This window comes from Danio rerio, chromosome 11, assembly GCF_052040795.2.
Source record: "Danio rerio strain M-AB ecotype USA chromosome 11, GRCz13ab, whole genome shotgun sequence".
NCBI lineage: Eukaryota > Metazoa > Chordata > Actinopteri > Cypriniformes > Danionidae > Danio > Danio rerio.
Window position 1 is genome coordinate 29,303,470 of NC_141031.1, and position 21,531 is coordinate 29,325,000.

At 35.0% G+C, this 21,531-nt stretch overlaps 1 protein-coding gene across 16 annotated transcripts in view; it reads right to left on the bottom strand.

Moving 5' to 3' along the window:
• Positions 1–21,531, bottom strand: part of iqsec1b (IQ motif and Sec7 domain ArfGEF 1b) — a 347,358-nt gene that overhangs the window by 103,867 nt on the left and 221,960 nt on the right. For 2 of the 16 annotated variants that reach the window (XM_087273784.1, XM_087273771.1), the window contains exons 1-2: positions 2,888–3,004; positions 2,492–2,716 (exon numbers count right to left, since the gene is read on the bottom strand). The exons of 6 other annotated variants lie outside the window; for them this stretch is intronic. Coding sequence is in view for 6 of the 10 variants with exons in the window: in XM_087273777.1 (XP_087129903.1) it covers positions 17,555–17,631 (77 nt within the window). In the remaining 4 variants the exon portion in view is untranslated. Of the gene's footprint in view, positions 1–2,491; positions 3,005–7,004; positions 7,214–17,554; positions 18,180–21,531 lie in introns of those variants that run through there. 8 more of the 16 variants (XM_087273777.1, XM_087273762.1, XM_087273779.1 and 5 more) reach the window with 4 other exon arrangements.

The window sequence follows — 21,531 nt, forward strand, 5'->3', positions numbered from 1 at the left end:
GATGAGCAAATTCACATCTGAAATAGTGGCCGGGGGCAAATCTGGGGCGGCATTTGTGTGCATAGGTCTCAAAGGGTCAGGCAACATTAAACAGGAGATGGACTGACCTATTCGCAACGAGGTCACGACCGCCATTAATTTTAGATGTGCAGCAGAGAGAGAGAAACTGGCGCTGGGCAACGTGCTGTGAGATGCATAAAATATGGAGCCCCAGGTGGACCAATATCCAGCCATTACTCTGGCCTTGAGCTGACACATCACAGGCTAAAGGTTAGATCATGAAAAGCCACTCAAAAGCTAAAGAATCAGTAAGATGGATATGGGTTTGAAATAATGTGAGGCTCATAAAAGTGTACCATTTTTAAGCTCAACACTATTAAACTGTCTAATAAATGGCAGCCATTTTAAAATGAAGGCTGTGACATACTGTACGTTATAAGATTCAGTATCAATGGAAAGGACTTGAAAGGTAAGCTTCATGGTGGCACGATAAGACAGGATGGATTGCGTTTCAAATGCATTTGAACGGTAGGCTGATTCACTTTGTTTTGTTTAGGCAGAGCTGATATAATTTTAATGAGTACTCTGGAGCTCATTCCTATCGAATAACTAGGAGAGCAAAGAAGTATGAATGCTTTCAAATACAGGCTGATGTGAAAACAATTTACTCAATTTAAGAACAAACCACCACATTAAAGTGCTACAGAAAACATAGCCCCTTGCACCTCAAAGGAAAACAAACAATCCATCAAACCGAAGAATGAGTCATGTGATTATGATGACGAATGTAACCTAATTAACTTGGTGTAAACCGCAACCCTCGCTCTGAAATATTAATAGACGCTAATAAGAATATTGGCGCTGTGTCAGAGGAAAATGGGAACGGCGCTTTCATGCACGCTGACATGTTTGTCATTGAGCAGGAAAACTGATTAATTTATGAATTTCCATTTTTAAATATGAAATATTTTGTTCAGTACAGAACACAAAAGTGAAAACAAGTTTAGAAAAACTATTTGAAAGAACAATACATACAGTATAGTAGATTGAACAACAGAATGACTGACAAACGACAGACAGAACAATGTACAAACAGACAGACAGACAGACAGACAGACAGACAGACAGACAGACAGACAGACAGAAAGACAGACAGAAAAAAGAAAGATTACAGAAATCATTAAATAAATAAACAAAAAATAAAGACAGTGAGAAAGAAAGAGAAAAAAAGAAACAGAATGCCTGACAAATGATAGACAGAACAATGTACAAACAGACAGACAGACAGACAGACAGACAGAAAAATGAAAGGTTACAGAAATCATTAAATGAATAAACAAAAAATGAAGACAGTAAGAAAGAGAGAGAGAGAAAAGAAACAGAATGCCTGACAAACGATAGACAGAACAATGTACAGACAAACAGACAGAAAGACAGACAGATAGCTAGACTGACAGAAAAAAAGAAAGTAGGCAGAAATACAATTGAAGTCAGAAATATTAGAACACATTTGATTATTTATTTATTTATTTATTTTTTATTTCCCAATTATGTTTAACAGAGCAAGGAAATTATCACAGTATGGCTGATAATATTTTTTCTTCTGGAGAAAGTCTTATTTGTTTTATTTCGGCTAGAATAAAAGCAGTTTTTAATAATAAAAAAAAAACATTTAAATTTTTAAATTATCATCCCCTTTAAGCTATATATTTTTTCAATAGTCTAAAGAACAAACCATCATTATACAATAACTTGCCTAATTACCCCAAACTGGCCTGTAAACCTAATAAAACTAGTTAAGCCTTTAAATGTCACTTTAAACTGTATAGAAGTGTTTTGCTAAATATCTAGTGAAATATTATTTACTGTCATCATGGCAAAGATAAAATAAATCAGTTATTAGAAATGAGTTATTAAAACTATTATGTTTAGAAATGTGTTGAAAAAAAATCTTCTCTCCGTTTAACAGAAATTGGGTAAAAAAATAAACAGGGGGGCTAGTCATTTTAAATTCAACTGTACATGAATAAATAAATAAATAAATAAATAAATAAATAAATAAATAAATAAATAAATAAATAAATAACAGAGAACAAGAGAAACAGAAAAAGCAAAAAGCAGGAAAAAAAGCAAACGTAAAGTTTAAAAGTAAGAGACAGAAAAAGAAAAACAGAAAGAAAGGAAAAAAGAAGACAGACAGACAGACAGACAGACAGACAGACAGAACAACAGATACAGTAAGTAGACATTATCGTCCAAAAAATGCAGATTTTTTTTTAATTAGACAAAACAGAAACATTTTAGAAAATAACCAATCCAGAAGGCCAGAAACCAAGCAATTTCCCAGAGAGCTAAACATACAAGGAGTCATAAGCAAATGAGTAAATTTCTACACAACATCTGAGAGCTTCTATTGTAAACTGTCCCCAAACCTCGGTGCAGATTCACATTCAGCCGCGAGGCGGTGAATCAGACAGAACTGCTTACTCACCCACAGACAGTCCAGTGATCCGTCTGCAGAAGAGTCTTTTTTGCTGCTGTTTGCCCACTTGATCAGTCAAACGATTCTGATATATCCCAGAGTCTCCTCTGAATACACAACTCAAACTTCTGTCACACTAATGTTAAAGCAAATGTCTCCTCCTCGCTGCAGTCCAATCCAATGAGGAACTCTCTGAAGCCTGTTTATAGCCTCTTGAATCCAAAAAAATCCCGACTGCAGACACAGACAAGAGAAAAACTTGGGATATTCCTTTACAAAACACAGACAACCAGCAAACAGTTCGGCCCTAAAGAGCACCCTCTAAAGCCTTGGAAAATATCTGCAAATGTCACACCAGAGACAAAAACACAGGCAGTCAGACAGCCCATAGAAAACACTGCATACCTGGAACATTGGTCTCCAACAAAACAAGGAAAGAACATCTACTTCTCAGTTTCTGAGTGGAAAGACGGCCCGCAGGACAGGACACGACCAGCACCTTCAGTCGCAACTTCAAGCTACGCAGTGTAAATTAATAATAGCCTGTGCTTCCACGCTGTGATAGCTTAAACCGCTGGATCAGGTTACCTGACATCTACAGTTTCACAAGACCTTTATTAGGAAACAGACTAAAATTTATAAGGTACAAGCACTCCCGAAAAGCAATTTCCTTTAGCCTTGATAAAACACCACAGGGGGTTTAACAAACGTCAGATTCCTTTCGAATCAGAATCACTAGAAGAAGAAAAAAATAAGATGCAGCATTCCTGGAAGAAGGCCCTTGTCTTGGGTTTGTGCCCTGAAGGCCGATGAGGAGACACTTTTTTTAAACTTGTGAAATGAGATATACAGCCGAGAGTGAGCTCAGTGTAGGAATGACAGTAGAAATATAGCAGTGAACAGCCGGAAATGAAACAGAGGAGAACCTGAAATGAGAGACTGAAAGTGAAGATCATGGAGCTCTGGCTTACAGAAAACTATAATCAAAAGACCCTAAAAACCTTCACTGAATGTTGCCCAAAGACCCTTTCTACTGTAGCTTTACAGCAATAGTCTGGGACAAAGTTTAATGATGATATACAAACTCAAGCGATTTAAATGAAACAGTAAAAAAGTCAATCAATCAATCAATCTATCTATCTATCTATCTATCTATCTATCTATCTATCTATCTATCTATCTATCTATCTATCTATCTATCTATCTATCTATCTATCTATCTATCTATCTATCTATCTATCTATCTATCTATCTATCTATCTATCTATCATCTATCTATCTATCTATCCATCCATCCATCCATCCATCCATCCATCCATCCATCCATCCATCTATCTATCTATCTATCTATAGTATCCATCTGTCTGTCCACCCGTCCGTCCACCCATCCATCCATCCATCCATCCATCCATCCATCCATCCATCCATCCATCCATCCATCCATCCATCCATCCATCCATCCATCCATCCATCCATCCATCCATCCATCCATCCATCATCTATCTATCTATCTATCTATCTATCTATCTATCTATCTATCTATCTATCTATCTATCTATCTATCTATCTATCTATCTATCTATCTATCTATCTATCTATCCCATCCACACACCCACCCATCCATCCATCCATCCATCCATCCATCCATACATCCATCCATCCATCCTTAAACTATTTTTTAAAAAATAATACACACAGGATCTTTGCTCCATTAATATGTCTACACTGGTTGTACTGTGTAATTCTGATTTACTAAACAAAACAGCGACTTAAATTTCACTCTGGTTGCAAGCATGAACACACCATGACAGCAGTTTCGTCTTCACGCATTCTTTCCCTGATATATATTGTGTGTGTACACCGCAGGTAGAACCACAGGAGGCAATGTTGGGAAAACTGCCAAGAACAATAACAAGAAGACAACTGTGAGACTGTGCTGTATATCTGAGGATTCAGAGGAAATGGAAAATGTCTGAAAGAGGAGATCTGAATATGTGTCTATGGAGAATGACACATAAAAACGCTTTGCAAAACAACTGTACGAATGGGAAGATTGAGCTCCAAAACAGAGTTGGGTCTTTGGCTCGCAAAACGCAAGGGAAGTAAATTAGAGAGAGCTGGAAAACTGGTTGGCTACTGTGGTGAATGAAGTGGTCTGAGTCAGAGCCGCTAGTCACTAATTTTAGTCAAGCTGGGTGGAAACATGGACAAGCTACTAATGAAATGACTGCAAGCTAAATAACAGAACAAAATGGAGTTTTGATTATGAGGAAAACTGACTGAACAAGGCTAATAGCAGAATATTTGCACTGTTGGTCATTTCATACGTTAATAAATATTGGTTGAGTATCTTTCTTTGTACTTTTTGATTATGGATATTGAAGTCTGAGAGCCAATTCATTTATATGGTGAATGCAATTGACTAATGGCTATATTTAAATCCTGTTAGCCAGCACTCACTTTTTAGGATTTACACCAGCCTAACTTTAAATAGTAAAAGTTCTTGACCCTAGTAATCTACAAATGTAAATTAGGTATCATTGGATAGAAGACATTGGGCTTTACTGTGGTTAAATAGGAAGTTTTATGATCAAAAATATAAAAAGTTATACATTATGAAGTCATGAGAAAAAAAAATTGTATTGTGTTTAATATCATTCATTCATTCATTAATTTTCTTGTCAGCTTAGTCCCTTTATTAATCCGGGGTCGCCACAGCGGAATGAACCGCCAACTTATTCAGCAAGTTTTTATGCAGCGGATGCCCTTCCAGCCACAACCCATCTCTGGGAAACATTTCCACACACATTCACACACACACTCATACGCTACGGACAATTTAGCCTACCCAATTCACCTGTACCACATGTCTTTGGAGTGTGGGGGAAACCGGAGCACCTGGAGGAAACCCACGCGAAGGCAGGGAGAACATGCAAACTCCACAAAGAAACGCCAACTGAGCCGAGGTTCGAACCAGCGACCTTCTTGCTGAGGCGACAGCACTACCTACTGCTCCACTGACTCGCCCTGTGTTCAATATTAGTTTTTCCATATACAAACACAGGAAAACATTTTTAATGTCCTAGAGGAAAATATGCCTTGAAACCCAAGTGTTTCATGAGTTTATATTTCAACCCATCTCTAGGAACAGCAATTGTGTTGATTCAGCTCATTTTAGATAAGTAGTTTGAACAGGAAGCAAAAATTCCATTATGGGAAAAATAGAATTTGTGATTTTTAAAGATAATACACATCCCCTTCACTCTTTTGAAAAGTCACCATCAGGACGCAGGTTTAAAATTCCCAGAGCCCGAAGAAATGCTTATAAAAAGTCATGTATCCTAATTGCAGTTGTTGTTTTAAATCGGATCACTGTTTAATGTGAATCTGTGGTTGTTAAAATGATTTGCAGTAATATGTATTGGGCTAATATGTTTTTAAGTTTTAATTCATGTTGTTGTCTTGATGAGTGTTGCTTTTATGTGATTGTTGTACGTATGCTACCAGACAAATTACTTTTCTGTGCCAAGCAAAACGGACAATAAAGTTTAAACAAAACTAAACTTAAAAAATATTTCTTTATAGTGTATATTACTTTAAATAAATTTTAATGTTTGAATAAATTTTTAATAATTTTTCATACACTGTAAAAATTGAATAATTATTTCGACATGTTACAATTAAATAAATTAAGTTTGACAAAAGTTATGACAGTTTTCAGTAATAAATTAATTTAGTTATTTTAGGTGTAACAAATTTTAGTAATTTATTTAAGAAAACAACAATAGAACAGTACATACACTACATTCAATATAATGTTGTTAATATTAATAATAATCATAGTAACAATACATTTATTACAGTACAAATACTTTTCTTCCCATGTTAATTCAATAATAATAATAACAACAACAATAATAATTATTATTATATTTTTATATTTTGTGGCAAGTAGAAGCATTGCTCACTATTAATAGCAAACAATACTTATACTTGCCATAAATAAATTACTAAAACTTGTTACACCTAAAACAAATAATTAACTTAATTTATTACTGAAAACTGTTCTAAATTAAATTTGTTAAACTTAATTCATTTAATTAAGTTTTCACTTGTTAACTATAATTCTTATATTGAATGATGATGGGATGTTATTTTACATTTATAGTGATATTTTATAGGCACAAAAGTTATTTAAAATGTTAAAACAGACACTTTACTTCACTTTAACAAGCTTTCTCTGTAGTAGAACTACTTTTGTAAATGTAATTTGATGCAGATCTAAAATGGGATGTCTTGTCTTTGACCAGTGATCACAGTACATCTCAACTTCTTTCACTAAACCAAAACCTAACCAAAACCCTAACCCTAGCTTAAAACCTCAAGACTCTTTGTTGATTAGTTGTAACCTGACACCTAATAACACGACCACATCCCAACCTGGATTTCACACACAGAGCCAAACCATCAGAAATAAGGGAACAGAACAGGTGTTAACCCCAAAAAGACATGGACATCCTACCTTATCGTACGTACTGAAATACAATATTTCCACATCAGATTCAACATGAGGGCATTTCCTGCCTGGCAGTGTGACGAAGGTCTTCAAAACAAAGTGGTGTACATCCAAAAAACAGGAGAAGAAAATACATCGAGTGCTTCTGGAGTCAACTCAACTCTGGTCATACAGACGAGCCGCTCCTTCCTCTTTCCCTTCCCTCAACCACAACTACGCTTAAAGTGCTCACGAGTGGGGAAAAAAAATTCACCAATTCACCCCCCAGTTCAAGTTACACCAGTTGTTGCTGCTTCTAAAGCTTAGGCATCTTTAGCTTTGTTTATGCAGCCATACCAAAACGGTCCCCTCTGGGAAAAGCTGTCTAGAAGCAATCAAAGAAGCTGTCTTGCTAGTCAAGGAATGGAGTTAGGCTATCTGTGATACATCCGGATGTACTCGTTTAAATCCTGTCAAAGGGAACAACACTGATGCCAATTGCGACACTTCTCCCTAAGAACGCCAAGGAGGGTCTGACCAGTGTTTGGACACTCGGATATGACTTGTGGACGAAGTTAATTATCTTCAATATCATCCAAAGACTGTCGTAATGGAATTTTAATGTGAAAGCGCTGATGCTGTCGGGCTGAGCGAGGCCAGATTTGTCCTGGAGAACAGCGCAGGAGGCTATGAGATCATAATCAAAGCCTGTCATTGGAGTCAAGGCTTGGCACGCTGCTTGGAAATGGATTATCCTCAAAAAACTGTAACTTAAAGCCTTACGCACCAGTGCTGGAATACAAAATGCTGAGGGAATAATGACATGAACAATTGCCAGAGGAACAACCATCAAAATAGATAGGAAGGTTTTAAGATGAGCTTAATAAAGGTCTGCAAATATGGATGAGAGAAATATATACAGCAAGATTGATTTCAGGGGATGGCATTTGTTTTTGTTTGGCTCTGCTAACCTTCTATTTGGGTTTGAAACAATTCCAGGACCTTCGGGTTAAATTGCTGCCTGTCCACTCTAATTTAAAAAGATGAATATTAAAACATTTTACTGTTGTTTTATATCACAAAGTTAACTTTGTGAAGCCATTATATGACAGGGAAGCATCTGGGAAAACAACCAGTAACTAAATTTCTCTTTGAAAAAAAAAAGCTGGCTTGCTTTCATCCAAATTTTTTTAAGTGTCCAAAATGGCTTATATTTTTGTGGAACATTCTTTAATAAATAGAAAGTCATAAACACTATCATTTCTGATCAACAGATTGCGTCTTAGCTGGAAATATATGGGATGTTTACTGAAATCTACTGGCATCAAATGTGTAATGAAGGTAAATGAATTCTTTTAGGTCACACTTTAAAGGGGTATTCCACTATGATATCATATTTTAAACTTTAGCTGATGTGTATTATAGCTTTGTAAACATAAACAACATCTCTGAATGTAATATGCTCAAAGTTCAAGCTAAGGAAGACATTGGCTTTTACAGAGTTAGCTTAGCAAAGCCAACAGCAAACAAAGTTTGGGGACTACAAAAAAAATCAACCCAGGCTCATTGTGGAAACGTAGCCTCGAGGACGTTTCTGCGGACCGCGAGATACGTCCCGGGAGGTACGTATTTGAGCGTTTTTTGTTTTCGCGGATCCGCAAGAGGCCGCTGTGCGCGCTTTTTCGCGTCTCGGGCGCCTCTCAGGAGCGCGCGCCGTTCGCGGCCGCGCTGTTCTCACGCGAAAAGCCCTCCTCCTCCTCCTCCTTCCCTAAACCCAAGCGACGGTTTGCAAAAGCCATACAAAAAAACGGCTCGCCCTTATTTTTCAGATTCTGTTTTTCATCTTACCTGATTTCTGGAAACGCTGTTCCACGGACTCGATCCCGGTCATCGTCCCCGCGGCCGGCTCCTCCTCCTCCGGGGCCTCCGCTCCGCTGTGAGCCAAGCAGACAAACTGGTTGCATCGGGAAAGCCCTCCACTCGTAGGCGAGCCGTCGGCCGGCGAGCACGAAGAGGAGGAGGGGCGCCACACCGCCCCGCAGCGTTCGCTCGAAAAAAACTAAACGCGTAAATCGCGGTCTCCAGAAACGTCCGCGGGGCTACGTTTCCAGAATGAGCTTGGGTTGAAAAAAATACATCCGGGTAAGTGTTATCACAAAAGCTTCAGGTTACACACATACTGTACACTGCACAGTGAAGGGTTGTGGCCAGAGGTGATGTAATGTTAGAGAAAGCTAAAATGACATCCAAATGCCGCTATTTCCTCAAAGCTTATTCTGTTTCTGTATTTGGGCTTCCAAAGGACAAGACACAAAAGACAAGTGCTAACAATTTTATTCAGTTTTATTTTATTTTATTTTATTTTATTTTAGGAGAGTTATAAAAAATACATAGCTAGCATTTGACAAAGAACAGCTTCCAGAATCTCTCCCAGTTCAGTGCTGGTTTTGGCTAAAAACTCCTCAAAGAAGGAGCAGCTCCAACCATAATAGGTGAAGCTGTGGATTGTGAGCCACAACCTTTAAGATTTGTAATATCTTAAAATTTATTTAATACATGCATAATGTCTAGCGTTAACGGTGTGTTGTTGCAAGGATGTAAACAATGGGAAATGCTGTTTTGGCACTTTTAACAATTTAGCTATTTTCCTCTTAATTTCATGTCTAATTCAGGCTCACAATGACATGGCTATACTCACTGATAGTAGTTACACAGCAGAGGCACTTTGCGTGCTAGTAGAGGATACCTGGACGTGACGCTTCCCGGTGATGTGGAGCTAATTAACAAATCACAGCACATTATGTTAGCTGACCAATCAGAGCCTATTGAGACCTTTCATGGGGAAATATGACAAACGTTTTCATGTTAGCTGAATAGCAGTATATAATCAAAGTAAGAATATGAAAAGATAATGTGATTTTTTTACAAACACACATTGCTTGGCATCTTATAAACACAACCAACCCTCAAAAATACACTCTGGGCCGCTCCTTTAAGGTATACAGTTTAACTATGTCATTAACTATGACTTTTGCCTCTATAAACACATAATTTGCTGCTTATTAATAGTCATTAAGGTAGTAGTTAGTAGTTAAGTTTAGATACAGATTTATGTAAGATTAGGGATGTAGAATAAGATATACAGAATATATAATAACTACTTATTATGTAGTATTTAAACTAAAGTCTTACCAAAATTAATACATGTAGAATAATTGAATTTCAGTTTTTTTTATTTTATTTTATTTTTTAGCTATTTAGAAAACTACAATAAAAAAAATCATTTGATGACTGGATAAACTTAAGTGTTGGTAATATTAATTGAAAAATAAAGGTGTTTCAGAAGAGCAACTAAAGTCAATTCAAATTATATAAAGACCTTTGCGCAAATTCATAACCTTTTTTCTCATATAAATGTACAAGACTTCTAGAGTTTAAAAAACATGGTGTTCATTTTTCCATAGAATATTGTGAAATACTACAAAGCTCTCAATATTGTCAAATACTCTATATTCAGCAAAGCAAAATCTAATTCTGCTTGCTTTCCCTTTTTCCGAATGCTTGACATTTCAAAGGCTGTTACGCTTTTCAGAGACACTTTTTAAAAAGGATTGAAGTAATTACCAGTACCATCAAAAACAACATCATAGTTTCAGCAACTAACATCAGAACACTTCCCTGAAGACTGTCACATCCTTCAAAAACACATCCTCCCTTTCTTTAATTACTGTCCACCACTCTGTCTCACACACACACACACACACACACACACACACACACACACACACACACACACACACACACACACACACACACACACACACACACACACACACACACACACACACACACACACACACATACACACAGATGCTGGCACGTATACATATGCTTTCTGTAGCCTGCAGCTTCTTGGCAGCGAAAGACTGAACAAAATGCAATTTGGACGAAAGCATTGCTATTCAAAGCACATAGCACACAAACACACATAACCCAGCTTTAAATCCATCATCCAGCAAAGGGCTGCTGTATCCCTGTAAAAGCTGACAGTTTAATACCGGCTAATAATCTTAACGAAGTGCTGAACACATTATGAGTCACAGGAGAAAAAAAAAAGAGATGAATTTATGTCTACGATTTTATTTAAGACAGTGGATGTGCAAGTTTAATGTCTCAATGTGTTTGCCATCTGACACTGTAAAATAATTAAAACAAAAATCAATATTTATTTGGAATGAAGTCATGTAATAGGAAGGATTATGTACAGTCAGACTGTTATTACTGCAATAGGATACTCAATAAGTTCACAGTCTCCTCCATATTAGCCTAGCCTCTGACCTAGTTATGTCATATTAAGGTATTCACCAATAATAAAAACATTCTGCACACAATGTCCGAAACCAAAAAAATCTAAAAGTCTTTCATCATCTGAAAATAAATGTGATAAAAATAGCCTAATGTATTAATTAGCATATAAATAAACAAACAAATATTACATGATTAGTATTATTATTATGGGTGGTTCATTCCGCTGTGTTGATGCCTGATGAACAAAGGGACGAAGCTGAAGGAAAATAAATGAATTAATTAATTATTCTTAAATAAACAGTTTATATTTACTTTAAGACCAAAGTCCAAAGTTTTACTTCAATACTCACAAATGGATTCTTACCAATAAACACTTTTATAATTGATCTGTAATTATACATAAATCTACATAAATTAACCATTAACCAAAACATTCTATTATGTTTCGCATGGTAATGGCATGTTTTAGAACATGGATAGAGTTTACCACATTGCTAGCACGTTCTATCATGTTTCTAGCAAACTTTCACACATGGCTAACATCATTAACTATACTGTTAGCACAAATAGCATGTTGTTAGTATGCTGTCATGTTTATAACTTTCTGCTAAGTTTTAACAAGCTTTTTAACTGATGTTTTGTTTACAATAATTTTATAATCTACTTAGAGAATGTTGTTGATAGGATATAGCACCAATAGCATAGTCTGTTGCTACCATATTTTAATACGCTAATAAAACATTATTTAGAAAATTATTTTATGCTTTGGTAAACATATCGCAAACACAATGTTAGCATGTTTTATCACATTGCTAGCATCTTAGGGGTGCTAACATGTACTAGAATGCTGCTAACATGTGCCAGTATAGTGGTAGTATGGTTTAACCCATTGCTAACATGTTTAGGAGTGTTGAAAGCATGTTTTATCATGCTGTTAACATGTTTCAACAGTTTAACTAATTGGAAATGTTGGTAGCATGTTTTTACTAATACAAGGTTAGCGTGAGTTAGCATTTATTTTGCATTTTAAAACTAAACCTATGCCTGGAATTTAAACTTTAACACATGGCTAACATCATTAATTATACTGTTAGCATTTGAAGCATTTTGCTATGATGTTGTCATGTTTATAACTGTCTACCAAGTTTTAACAAGTTTTTGAACACTGATGTTATGTTTACAATAATTTTATACACTGCTAGCTTGTTTTAAAGAACTGTGAGAATGTTGTTAACAGGTTATAGCACCATTAGCATTCTAGTTTGTTGCTAGCATATTTAGTATGCTAATAAAAATGCTATTTATTCATTGATTTTCTTTTCGGCAGTCCCTTTATTAACCAGGGGTCGTCAAAGCGGAATAAACCGCCAACATATCCAACATATGTTTTACGCAGCGGATGCCTTTCTAGCTGCAACCCATCACTTGAAAACACCCATACACTCTCATTCACAAACATATTGTACACTACGGACAATTTAGCTAACCCAATTCGCCTATAGCACATGTCTTTAGACTTGTAGGGGAAACCGGAGCACCCAGCGGGAACTCATGCCATCATGAGGAGAACATGCAAACTCCACCCAGAAATGCCAACTGACCAAGCTGAGACTCGAATCAGCGACCTTTTTGTTGTGAGGCGACAGCACTACCCACTGCGCCACCGCGCCGCCCACTATTAAAACATTATTACGAAACATATTTTATGCTTCGGTAATATTAACATATTGGTAACACGCTGTTAGCATGTTTTATCACATTGCTAGCATCTTAGTGTTGCTAACATGTTTTAGAATGCTGCTAACATGTGCCAGTACAGTGGTAGTATGGTTTAACCCATTGCTAATATGTTTAAAAGTGTTGAAAGCATGATTTATCACGGTGTCAACATGTTTCAAGCATAGTTTAACACATTGCAAATGTTGGTAGCATGTTTTTAGTCATACAAGGTTAGCATGGATTAACATGTTTTCTATTTGTAAAACTAGACTTATGTCTGAAATTTATCTGAAAAAAAATGTGTAAATTATTTTACCTACTCAACATACATATTCAAGACTCCCAAATAAAACACTGAATTGACATTCATGCTTTACATTTTATCATATGTGCTGTTACTGGGACCTTGGCGCTGCATTCTTTACCAGTTGAGCAATGAGTGAGATAGAACAGAAAAGAGGTCCTGCCTCTGCTTCACCACAATTACAAGCAAAAAATCTCCATAAAAGGTGAGTCTGTTTTCAAAAATGACCACAGCAGGGAAGGCAAGTCTTGCTCTTTTTAAGCATTAAGACCACAAAAAATATTCCTGCCTGGGATGTCTACATAAAGAATATTAATGCCCCGTTATGCTAGTTTGCATGGAAGTGATGCTGTGTTCATGCTCACTTTGTGGTAAACTACAATAGTTTAAAACAGCACTGAATACACAACTAAATACAGACAGTATCTGCAGACCTAGCAGAAGAATAACAGTGAAGCCTACGGATACTAATAGAAACACACTGTGTAATCAGCAATAATAAAAATAGCATAACCAGTTCATAAGGTCATATACAGTATAAAAGGGCAAGCAGTTATGGTAAGTCACTTTAACATTTAATCTACAACTTAATTGTTAGATAATAGCATTTATTTTTTTAGATACCAGTACCCAATGTTAAAAAAACATGAATTTCCTTTTTTTGTGACACTGTAAACATGTTTCAAGCATAGCAAATGTTGGTGGCATGTTTTTACTAGAAGATTTACTTAAGATTGTATTATATTACTTATTATTATTATTATTATTATTATTATTATTATAAAATACATACTATTACATTTCACAGTACAATGTAATCAGCAACAAGTATTAGAAAAATGAGTACTATAGTATCTTTTAAAAATATACTACTAAAGAATGAGCACTAACAGCCAATAAATAACTACTACTGCAAAAAATCTTGCTGCCTTTTTTTAGTTAAATCAAACTAATATTTCTAGTCATCTCAACTTACATCAAACAGGCTAAAATTATTAAGTTACACTTTGTACAACTTAAAAAAATGTAGTTAAAACAACATAAAAAAGTTAAAACAACATAAAAAAATTGTCTTAACTTTTTGTCTTTTTTTACAGTGATGTTAATAGGAAGATAAATAGGATATTATGTAGCATGTTTTATTCCTCACTTGTTAAAATCGATTACCATACACTATACCATACTGCATATTAATGCAGCTATTAAAGGATCAAGGTGAATCATTTTCCCATCAAATCGTGCAGAGAATGAGATGATATGAAGGTAAAAGCACAGTTTCTGATAAGGCAATTGCATGAGTCTGATTCCATTATCAACATGATTGTTTGCCCAACAAAAACGTAAAATGTCAAGGCGTATGAATCATTTTAATGTGCTTTAAAGAGGCTGTTTGCCCTGACAGCAGCATGCATAATTCAGTCCTGGAAGTCATGCTGTGAACAAAAAAAATAAAGGAGATTCTTCTCTTTTGTTTCTTCAGTTTTGTTTTAAATGTGATATTAAAACAGTGACACTGTATATTGTGTTTGACTGAAGGAGCTGCACCGCACACAAAGGCCAGGCTGTGTGAACTATGCGCTTTTTCACTGATTACAACAGTCAATTGGAGAGGCGAGAAGGTCAGCATGAACAGTTATGAACAGTTGACAGGGGATTTCCTGAGTCACTGCTCGAGTCAGAGAGGGCTGGACACCTTAGTTATCAAAGGTTAATTGCAACGTCATCATGCCACTTTACTCTTTTCTTTCGATTTAGTTGTCATATGAGGGGAAAGAAGCAAGGAGACACATAAACATAAGGATGTGCAGATACTATTATTAGTATTGACAACCAATAAATTACAAAATAGCAAACTGGTCAAGTTAACTGTGTTAATGTTAAGTATATAAAACGATTCCTAATGTTTCTAAAACACACAGACACAAACAGACACACATTTTAAATTATTAAATAACTGCAATGTTCTAACGATTATATTAATAATAATAATAATAATATCAATGATAATAATAATAATAATAACAATAATAATTACTAATATTATTATTATTATGTATTTTTAATCTGTACAGCACTTTTTCGACATAACTTGCAACTCAAAGTGCTGCACAAGAATAAACAATTATATTAAAAACAACATCAACATCGGGTACTCAAATATTAAAACAGATAAGCAAATACAGAAAACAAAATAAACAAAAAGTCCCCAACAATAAGATATTAATATATTTCTATTTTATACAATAAAATTGTAAATTATTAACACAAATAATTTTAACTGTTTATAGTTTAAATATAACAACTCAATAATAAATTCAAAAATAACATATACATTATTCAAATAAAATGCCATTATACAAATATTTAATAATAATAATAATAATAATAGCATTATATTTCCATTTATTTAGACAAAAACAATAAATAAATAAATAAATAAATAAATAAATAAATTAATTAATTAATTAATTAATTAATAAACATAAGCTGCCCTTTTGTATATCATCGCAAAAACTCAAAGGTCTCCTGTACATAAGAAGAAAGATTATCCTAAATCAATGACAGGACACAGACTGCAACACACACATGCAGCCTAGCACAGGGCAGAGCCCCCCGACGACTCCCCTGCCCCACAATAGAGGATCAGATCTGTGATGGAAACGCTTGTCAGGTCACAGAAACACAATAGAGCTGAGGTTAAACCAGTTCAGCCTTAGCTCCACAGCTCTTTACTGAATGAATAACTGCTTGTAACACTGCAACTGGACACATAACTGCTCCAACAAACAAAAGCATCTTAGGTCAGAAATTAACAATTTAATCCCAAGACAAAAGTATATCCAAACAATGCTTTATTCATAAGCATCTTTCTGCAGTCATCAAAATTAACAAAACAATTAGCCACTCTTTAATACTCTGATTGTTTAACCAAAGTCTAGGGTTGTTATTGTATACAAAAAAATGTACACAACACACTGTTTCCATCCAAAAAATAGGAATTAACTATATGTGCAAAACTGGATAGTTAAGACAAAAAGTGCGAATAAAGCAGCGTTTCCATCCAATGAGTCAAAGTGAACAAAATCGTCACTTCCTGATTAACTGGCAACAAATATCAACAGTAAAAACCAAATTTGCTGTGATAGAATAAGCTGCGTGAATCTTTTTTTTATTTAATAAATGACTTAGAAGTGCCTCAGAAGTGCCTCAGAAGATGATGCCGACACGCAATGAATCTGTGGTGGCCTTTGAAGGCATAAGATGTAGAGCACAGACACTCTTGACAATTCTGGAGGTAATTAATAACATAATAACACTAATACTGAAATTGTTAAGGTGTTTTAGAATGACCAAAACAGCATTTCAGATGTTTTACATTGTGCTTAGCCTGCTGGTTTGTCCATTCACACACATTTTTCTTATCACATGATCTCTTAACAATATCACATGACTTTTTAATGCGCATACTGAAATTTGTTCGGTAAATGTGTTTCCATCGTATTTTTTGCAAATCTTTTCTTATTGAAAAAAAATTATCCTACTCAGTTATGGGCATACGCTTTTATGCAAATTTTCAAAATGTTTGTGCATTATGGCGTTTCTATCAACAATTTTTTTTATGTACATATCCAAAGTTCGCATAAAAACAGGTGGATGGAAATAAATATATAAATGAACAAACAATAAATGAACAAACAAGCTAACAGACAGATAGACGGACTGATGAACAGACGAACAAACGGATGAACGAACAAACAAATGAACAAACAAACGAAAGAAGGGAGACTAAGGTAAGATTATGTTACATTAAATTGCTGTAGAACGTTATTATTATTATCTGTAGTGTAATTTGTTTATATATTTTTTAACAATGTCTTAAAATATTTATCATGTTTTTAAATAAATCTTATTAGCTTTTTATATAATACATACATATAAAATAGTTGTTTAATTAAATTTTTTTAATTATCCATAAGTCTTTTTTTCACTAAGTAATATAGCAATTGCGGTATTTAATTGAGATATTAATTAATAAATTTTATTTATTTATTTAGCACTAAAACACCAATTACTACCATTTTAATAAATCAAAAAGCTCCTTACAGTCATTATTGTGACCGGTGGTATTAAATGGGTTAATAATATTTTCAAAGAATAACAAAGAGGACAATAAAAGCACATTACCATAAGCCACATTTCTACAAAGGCATCAAAAAAAGCCATGTCTCAAACAAAGAGCGCTTACCTTTTATAGAAGCCATTGAGCGGCTGCAAGCAAAGGAATTGCCAGTAATCCAAACAAAAAGTCTTGAGCTTCAACATTCTCCCGAGTTTAGAGATTTCGCCAATCACATCCCTGCTAAAGCCGGTGGAAAACACACTGAGATGCACGTGGTTGCACCATCACACTCCACTCACAGTGACGATTACAAGTCAAAGATCCCACAGATCCACATACTGTATGACAGGACTATAAATCCTTCCAGCATGAATAGTAACACCCTTTGTTGACGTCTCTCACACCCTCAATGAAGATGTCACACACAGACACACACATACACATCAGCTTCTCCACTGCTTCAGGGATGAGACTCTGAAATATCAAAGAAATATCAGGATATCCTCTTAGCTCCAAAACAAGTCACAAAAATCATCCACGGCTTTGAATTAAAGCTGCTTCCATTGTCTGTCTAGCACCAGTGTGTTTCTGTCCCGCACCCACAAAGCCCCTGCGCACCCCCCTGCCCGAGCCGTATTAATTGTGCTTTATCTGATGTGTGTGTGTGTGTGAAGCAGTGCTAATCACTAGAAGCACATGGTGATCAGCAGGACTGACGCTCAACAAACACTGCCAACTGATTTACTAGCACACTGGTTTGCTGATGCCCGTTGCCAAGAGACCGTATCAGTGGCAATAAAATGCTAAATGGAAATGGTGCTGATTGGGTGAGTGAGAAAGTGGGTGTGGCTTGGGGAGTCCTTGAGGCCCTGAATATTTTTTTTGGTTCAATGCTTTTCAAAGAAAATGAGATTATAGTGGATACATTTTAAATGTGGAATTGAAGTGTTTAAATAGTACACTGAAAATAAACGATTTAAACAAAGTAATTAGGTTGAAGATTACTTATTTTCATTTGTTTGTTTAAATTCAGCCTATATCAATTGTTTGCAGCCACGTACCTTAAAAAAATGTAGTAAATCCAATGAATCATTTATTTTCAGTGTGCTACATTTAAACAGTTCAATTCCACATTTAAAAATGTATACACAAAGATTCAAAAGGAAATCCAAATATATCAAATTTCTTTAATATAGACCATATAATGCTACCGGTTTTGGATAAGTTACTTAATAAAAAAAGTAATTAATTACTAATTACATTTACATTTTACATTTAGTCATTTAGCAGACGCTTTTATCCAAAGCGACTTACAAATGAGGACAAGGAAGCAATTTACGCAACTAAGAGCAACAATGAATAAGTACTAAAGGCAAGTTTCAGGTCTGTAAAGTCTAAGAAGGGAAGTGTTAGTAGTTTTTTTTTTTTTTTTTTGTACAGTTAGTTTCAAAGAGGCAATTGCAGATTAGGAAGTGAAGTGGAGACTAAATAGTTGAGTTTTTAGTCGTTTCTTGAAAATAGCGAGTGACTCTGCTGTTCTGATGCAGTTAGGGAGTTCATTCCACCAACTGGGCAGACTGAGCGTGAGCGTTCGCGAAAGTGATTTTTTCCCTCTTTGGGATGGAACCACGAGGCGACGTTCATTCACAGAACGCAAGTTTCTGGAGGGCACATAGATCTGCAGAAGTGAGTGCAGATAAGAAGGTGCTAGGCCAGAAGTCACTCTGTAGGCAAACATCAGAGTTTTGAATTTGATGCGAGCAGCAACTGGCAGCCAGTGCAAACGGACTAGCAGCGGAGTGACATGTGCTCGTTTAGGTTCATTGAAGACCACTCGTGCTGCTGCATTCTGGAGCAGTTGAAGAGGCTTGATAGAGTTAGCTGGAAGCCCAGCTAGTAGAGAGTTGCAGTAATCCAGTTTGGAGAGAACAAGAGCTTGAAAAACCAATATAATTATACCATTACATTTATTTTAAAGGGGTGTTTCGCTATCATATTTAAATTTTTAGTTGATGTGTAATGTGGCTGTGTGAACATAAACAACATCTCTGAATCTAATACGCCCAAAGTTCAATGCAAAGGAAGACATTAGGTTTTACAGAGTTAGCTTAGCAAAGCCTACAGCGAAAGAAGTTTGGGGACTGCAAAAAATACATCTGGGTTAATGATGTCATAAACCCTTCAGGTTACACCCTGCACAGCGAAGGGGCGTGACCAGATGTGCTACAATGTTATGACAGAGACGCTTCCTTGTGACGTGGAGCCGATCTGCAAATCACACGATGTTATATTAGCTGACCAATTAGAGCCTCTTGAGGGTGGGGCTTTCAGAAGAACTAGAAAATATAATAGTCGTTTTTATGTTGGCTGAGTAGCTGAAAATAATCAAATTAAGATATATGAAAAAATAACATGTTTTATTTTTTTTTTACAAATGAAGTATGAGCACACATTGCTTTGCATCTTAAAAACACAACCAAGCCTTAAAAATACACTGTCTACCACCCCTTTAATTACTTATCTAACTTAAGTTAACTAAATCCTACAAGTCCACAAATAATGCATATGCAATAGAAATTATACTCTTAATTCTTTAAATTTTTTTAAAATACATTTTTTTAATTCTTTAAAACTTTGAAAACATTAACACTTACATTTTACAATATATATATATATATATATATATATATATATATATATATATATATATATATATATATATATATATATATATAAAGGTGTATACATTACAATATACAATGTATAAACAATAAATATATATGTTTCTCTGAATATATACCTTATATTGTAATGAACTACTTCCTCAATTCATTTGATTGCTTCCACATATCCAGTTATCTTGATAAATGTTCTTCTTTAGTTGTAAAATATATAGATCTTCAGTGAAACATATGTTGCTTTTCTTCTCTGAACTGATTTATATACAGCTGTTGAATTTATGTACAGTATTGAATGCATGTATATTATAAGTAACTTTAGTTAAATGACCTACAAATAAAAAGAAATCACTTTATTATTTAGGGGAAAAGTAATCTAATTACAGTGAGTAGTAACTAACTACACCCACTGAATCAAAGTAACTTCAATTCAGTTCAATTCAAGTTTAGTTGTATAGCCAATTCACAATAATTAACGTTTCAAAGCCTTACAAAAGGTGCACATTATTGTATAACAATCACAATTAGAAAACTTATTAGTCACCATAACTTTATTAGTTACCAATATATTTTAACAGTTAAAGTTATTATACAGTATATAAACAGATAACCTGCAGTTATGTAAACAGTTGGTCTATAGGTGTTTAATAAAGTGTATTTGTTATTATTATTATTTGAATAAATTAGTAGATTAATATTATAATATATACATGTCAAAGGGATTTCAGTGACAAAAAAAATTTAATTAATAATAATTTTGTAAACAACTAAGCATGAGCTGAGTCTAAACCTGAATATGAGGAGAAACAAATGAAATCTGTGTGTCATAGCAGCTGAATGCACTGAAAAAGGTTTATTTAAACACAACAGCACATTCAAGCAATTCATTTCAAGGCAGCTTGACCAGTAATTACAAAACCCCGTAGGCGCTCATTTCTCCAGAGACTATCTGCATCCTTATACATAAATACATATATGATGTGTGTGTGTGTGTGTGTGTGGGACACTCGTCATTATGAAACCTCAGGATGTTTGTGCTCCTTCTCATGCCCTCTAAACTCTGTGAAATCCCTCCAGAGCCTGGCACACAGTCCTGACGCTGTAGATTGGCACAACAGATCAGGCATTTCTTTGTGTAAGTGTAAAGTGAGAAATGCTAAATGACGCCAGCAGGCAAACAGAGCTCTACACAATTCGGCGTTCATAGTGTTTGCTTGCCAAGGCACAAAAAGTCACAAAGTAAACACTAAAAACAGGCATAATTTGGCTAAATTTGACTCAGATCGCAAGTACTGGCAATTCATTCAAAAATACTTAAATTAAAAAATCCTTTTTTGGTAAAACATTTATTTATTTATTAATGCTTACTAAGTTACAGTTTAAAAAAGAACAACAATAAATATAATTTAACTTCTGGATAAACTT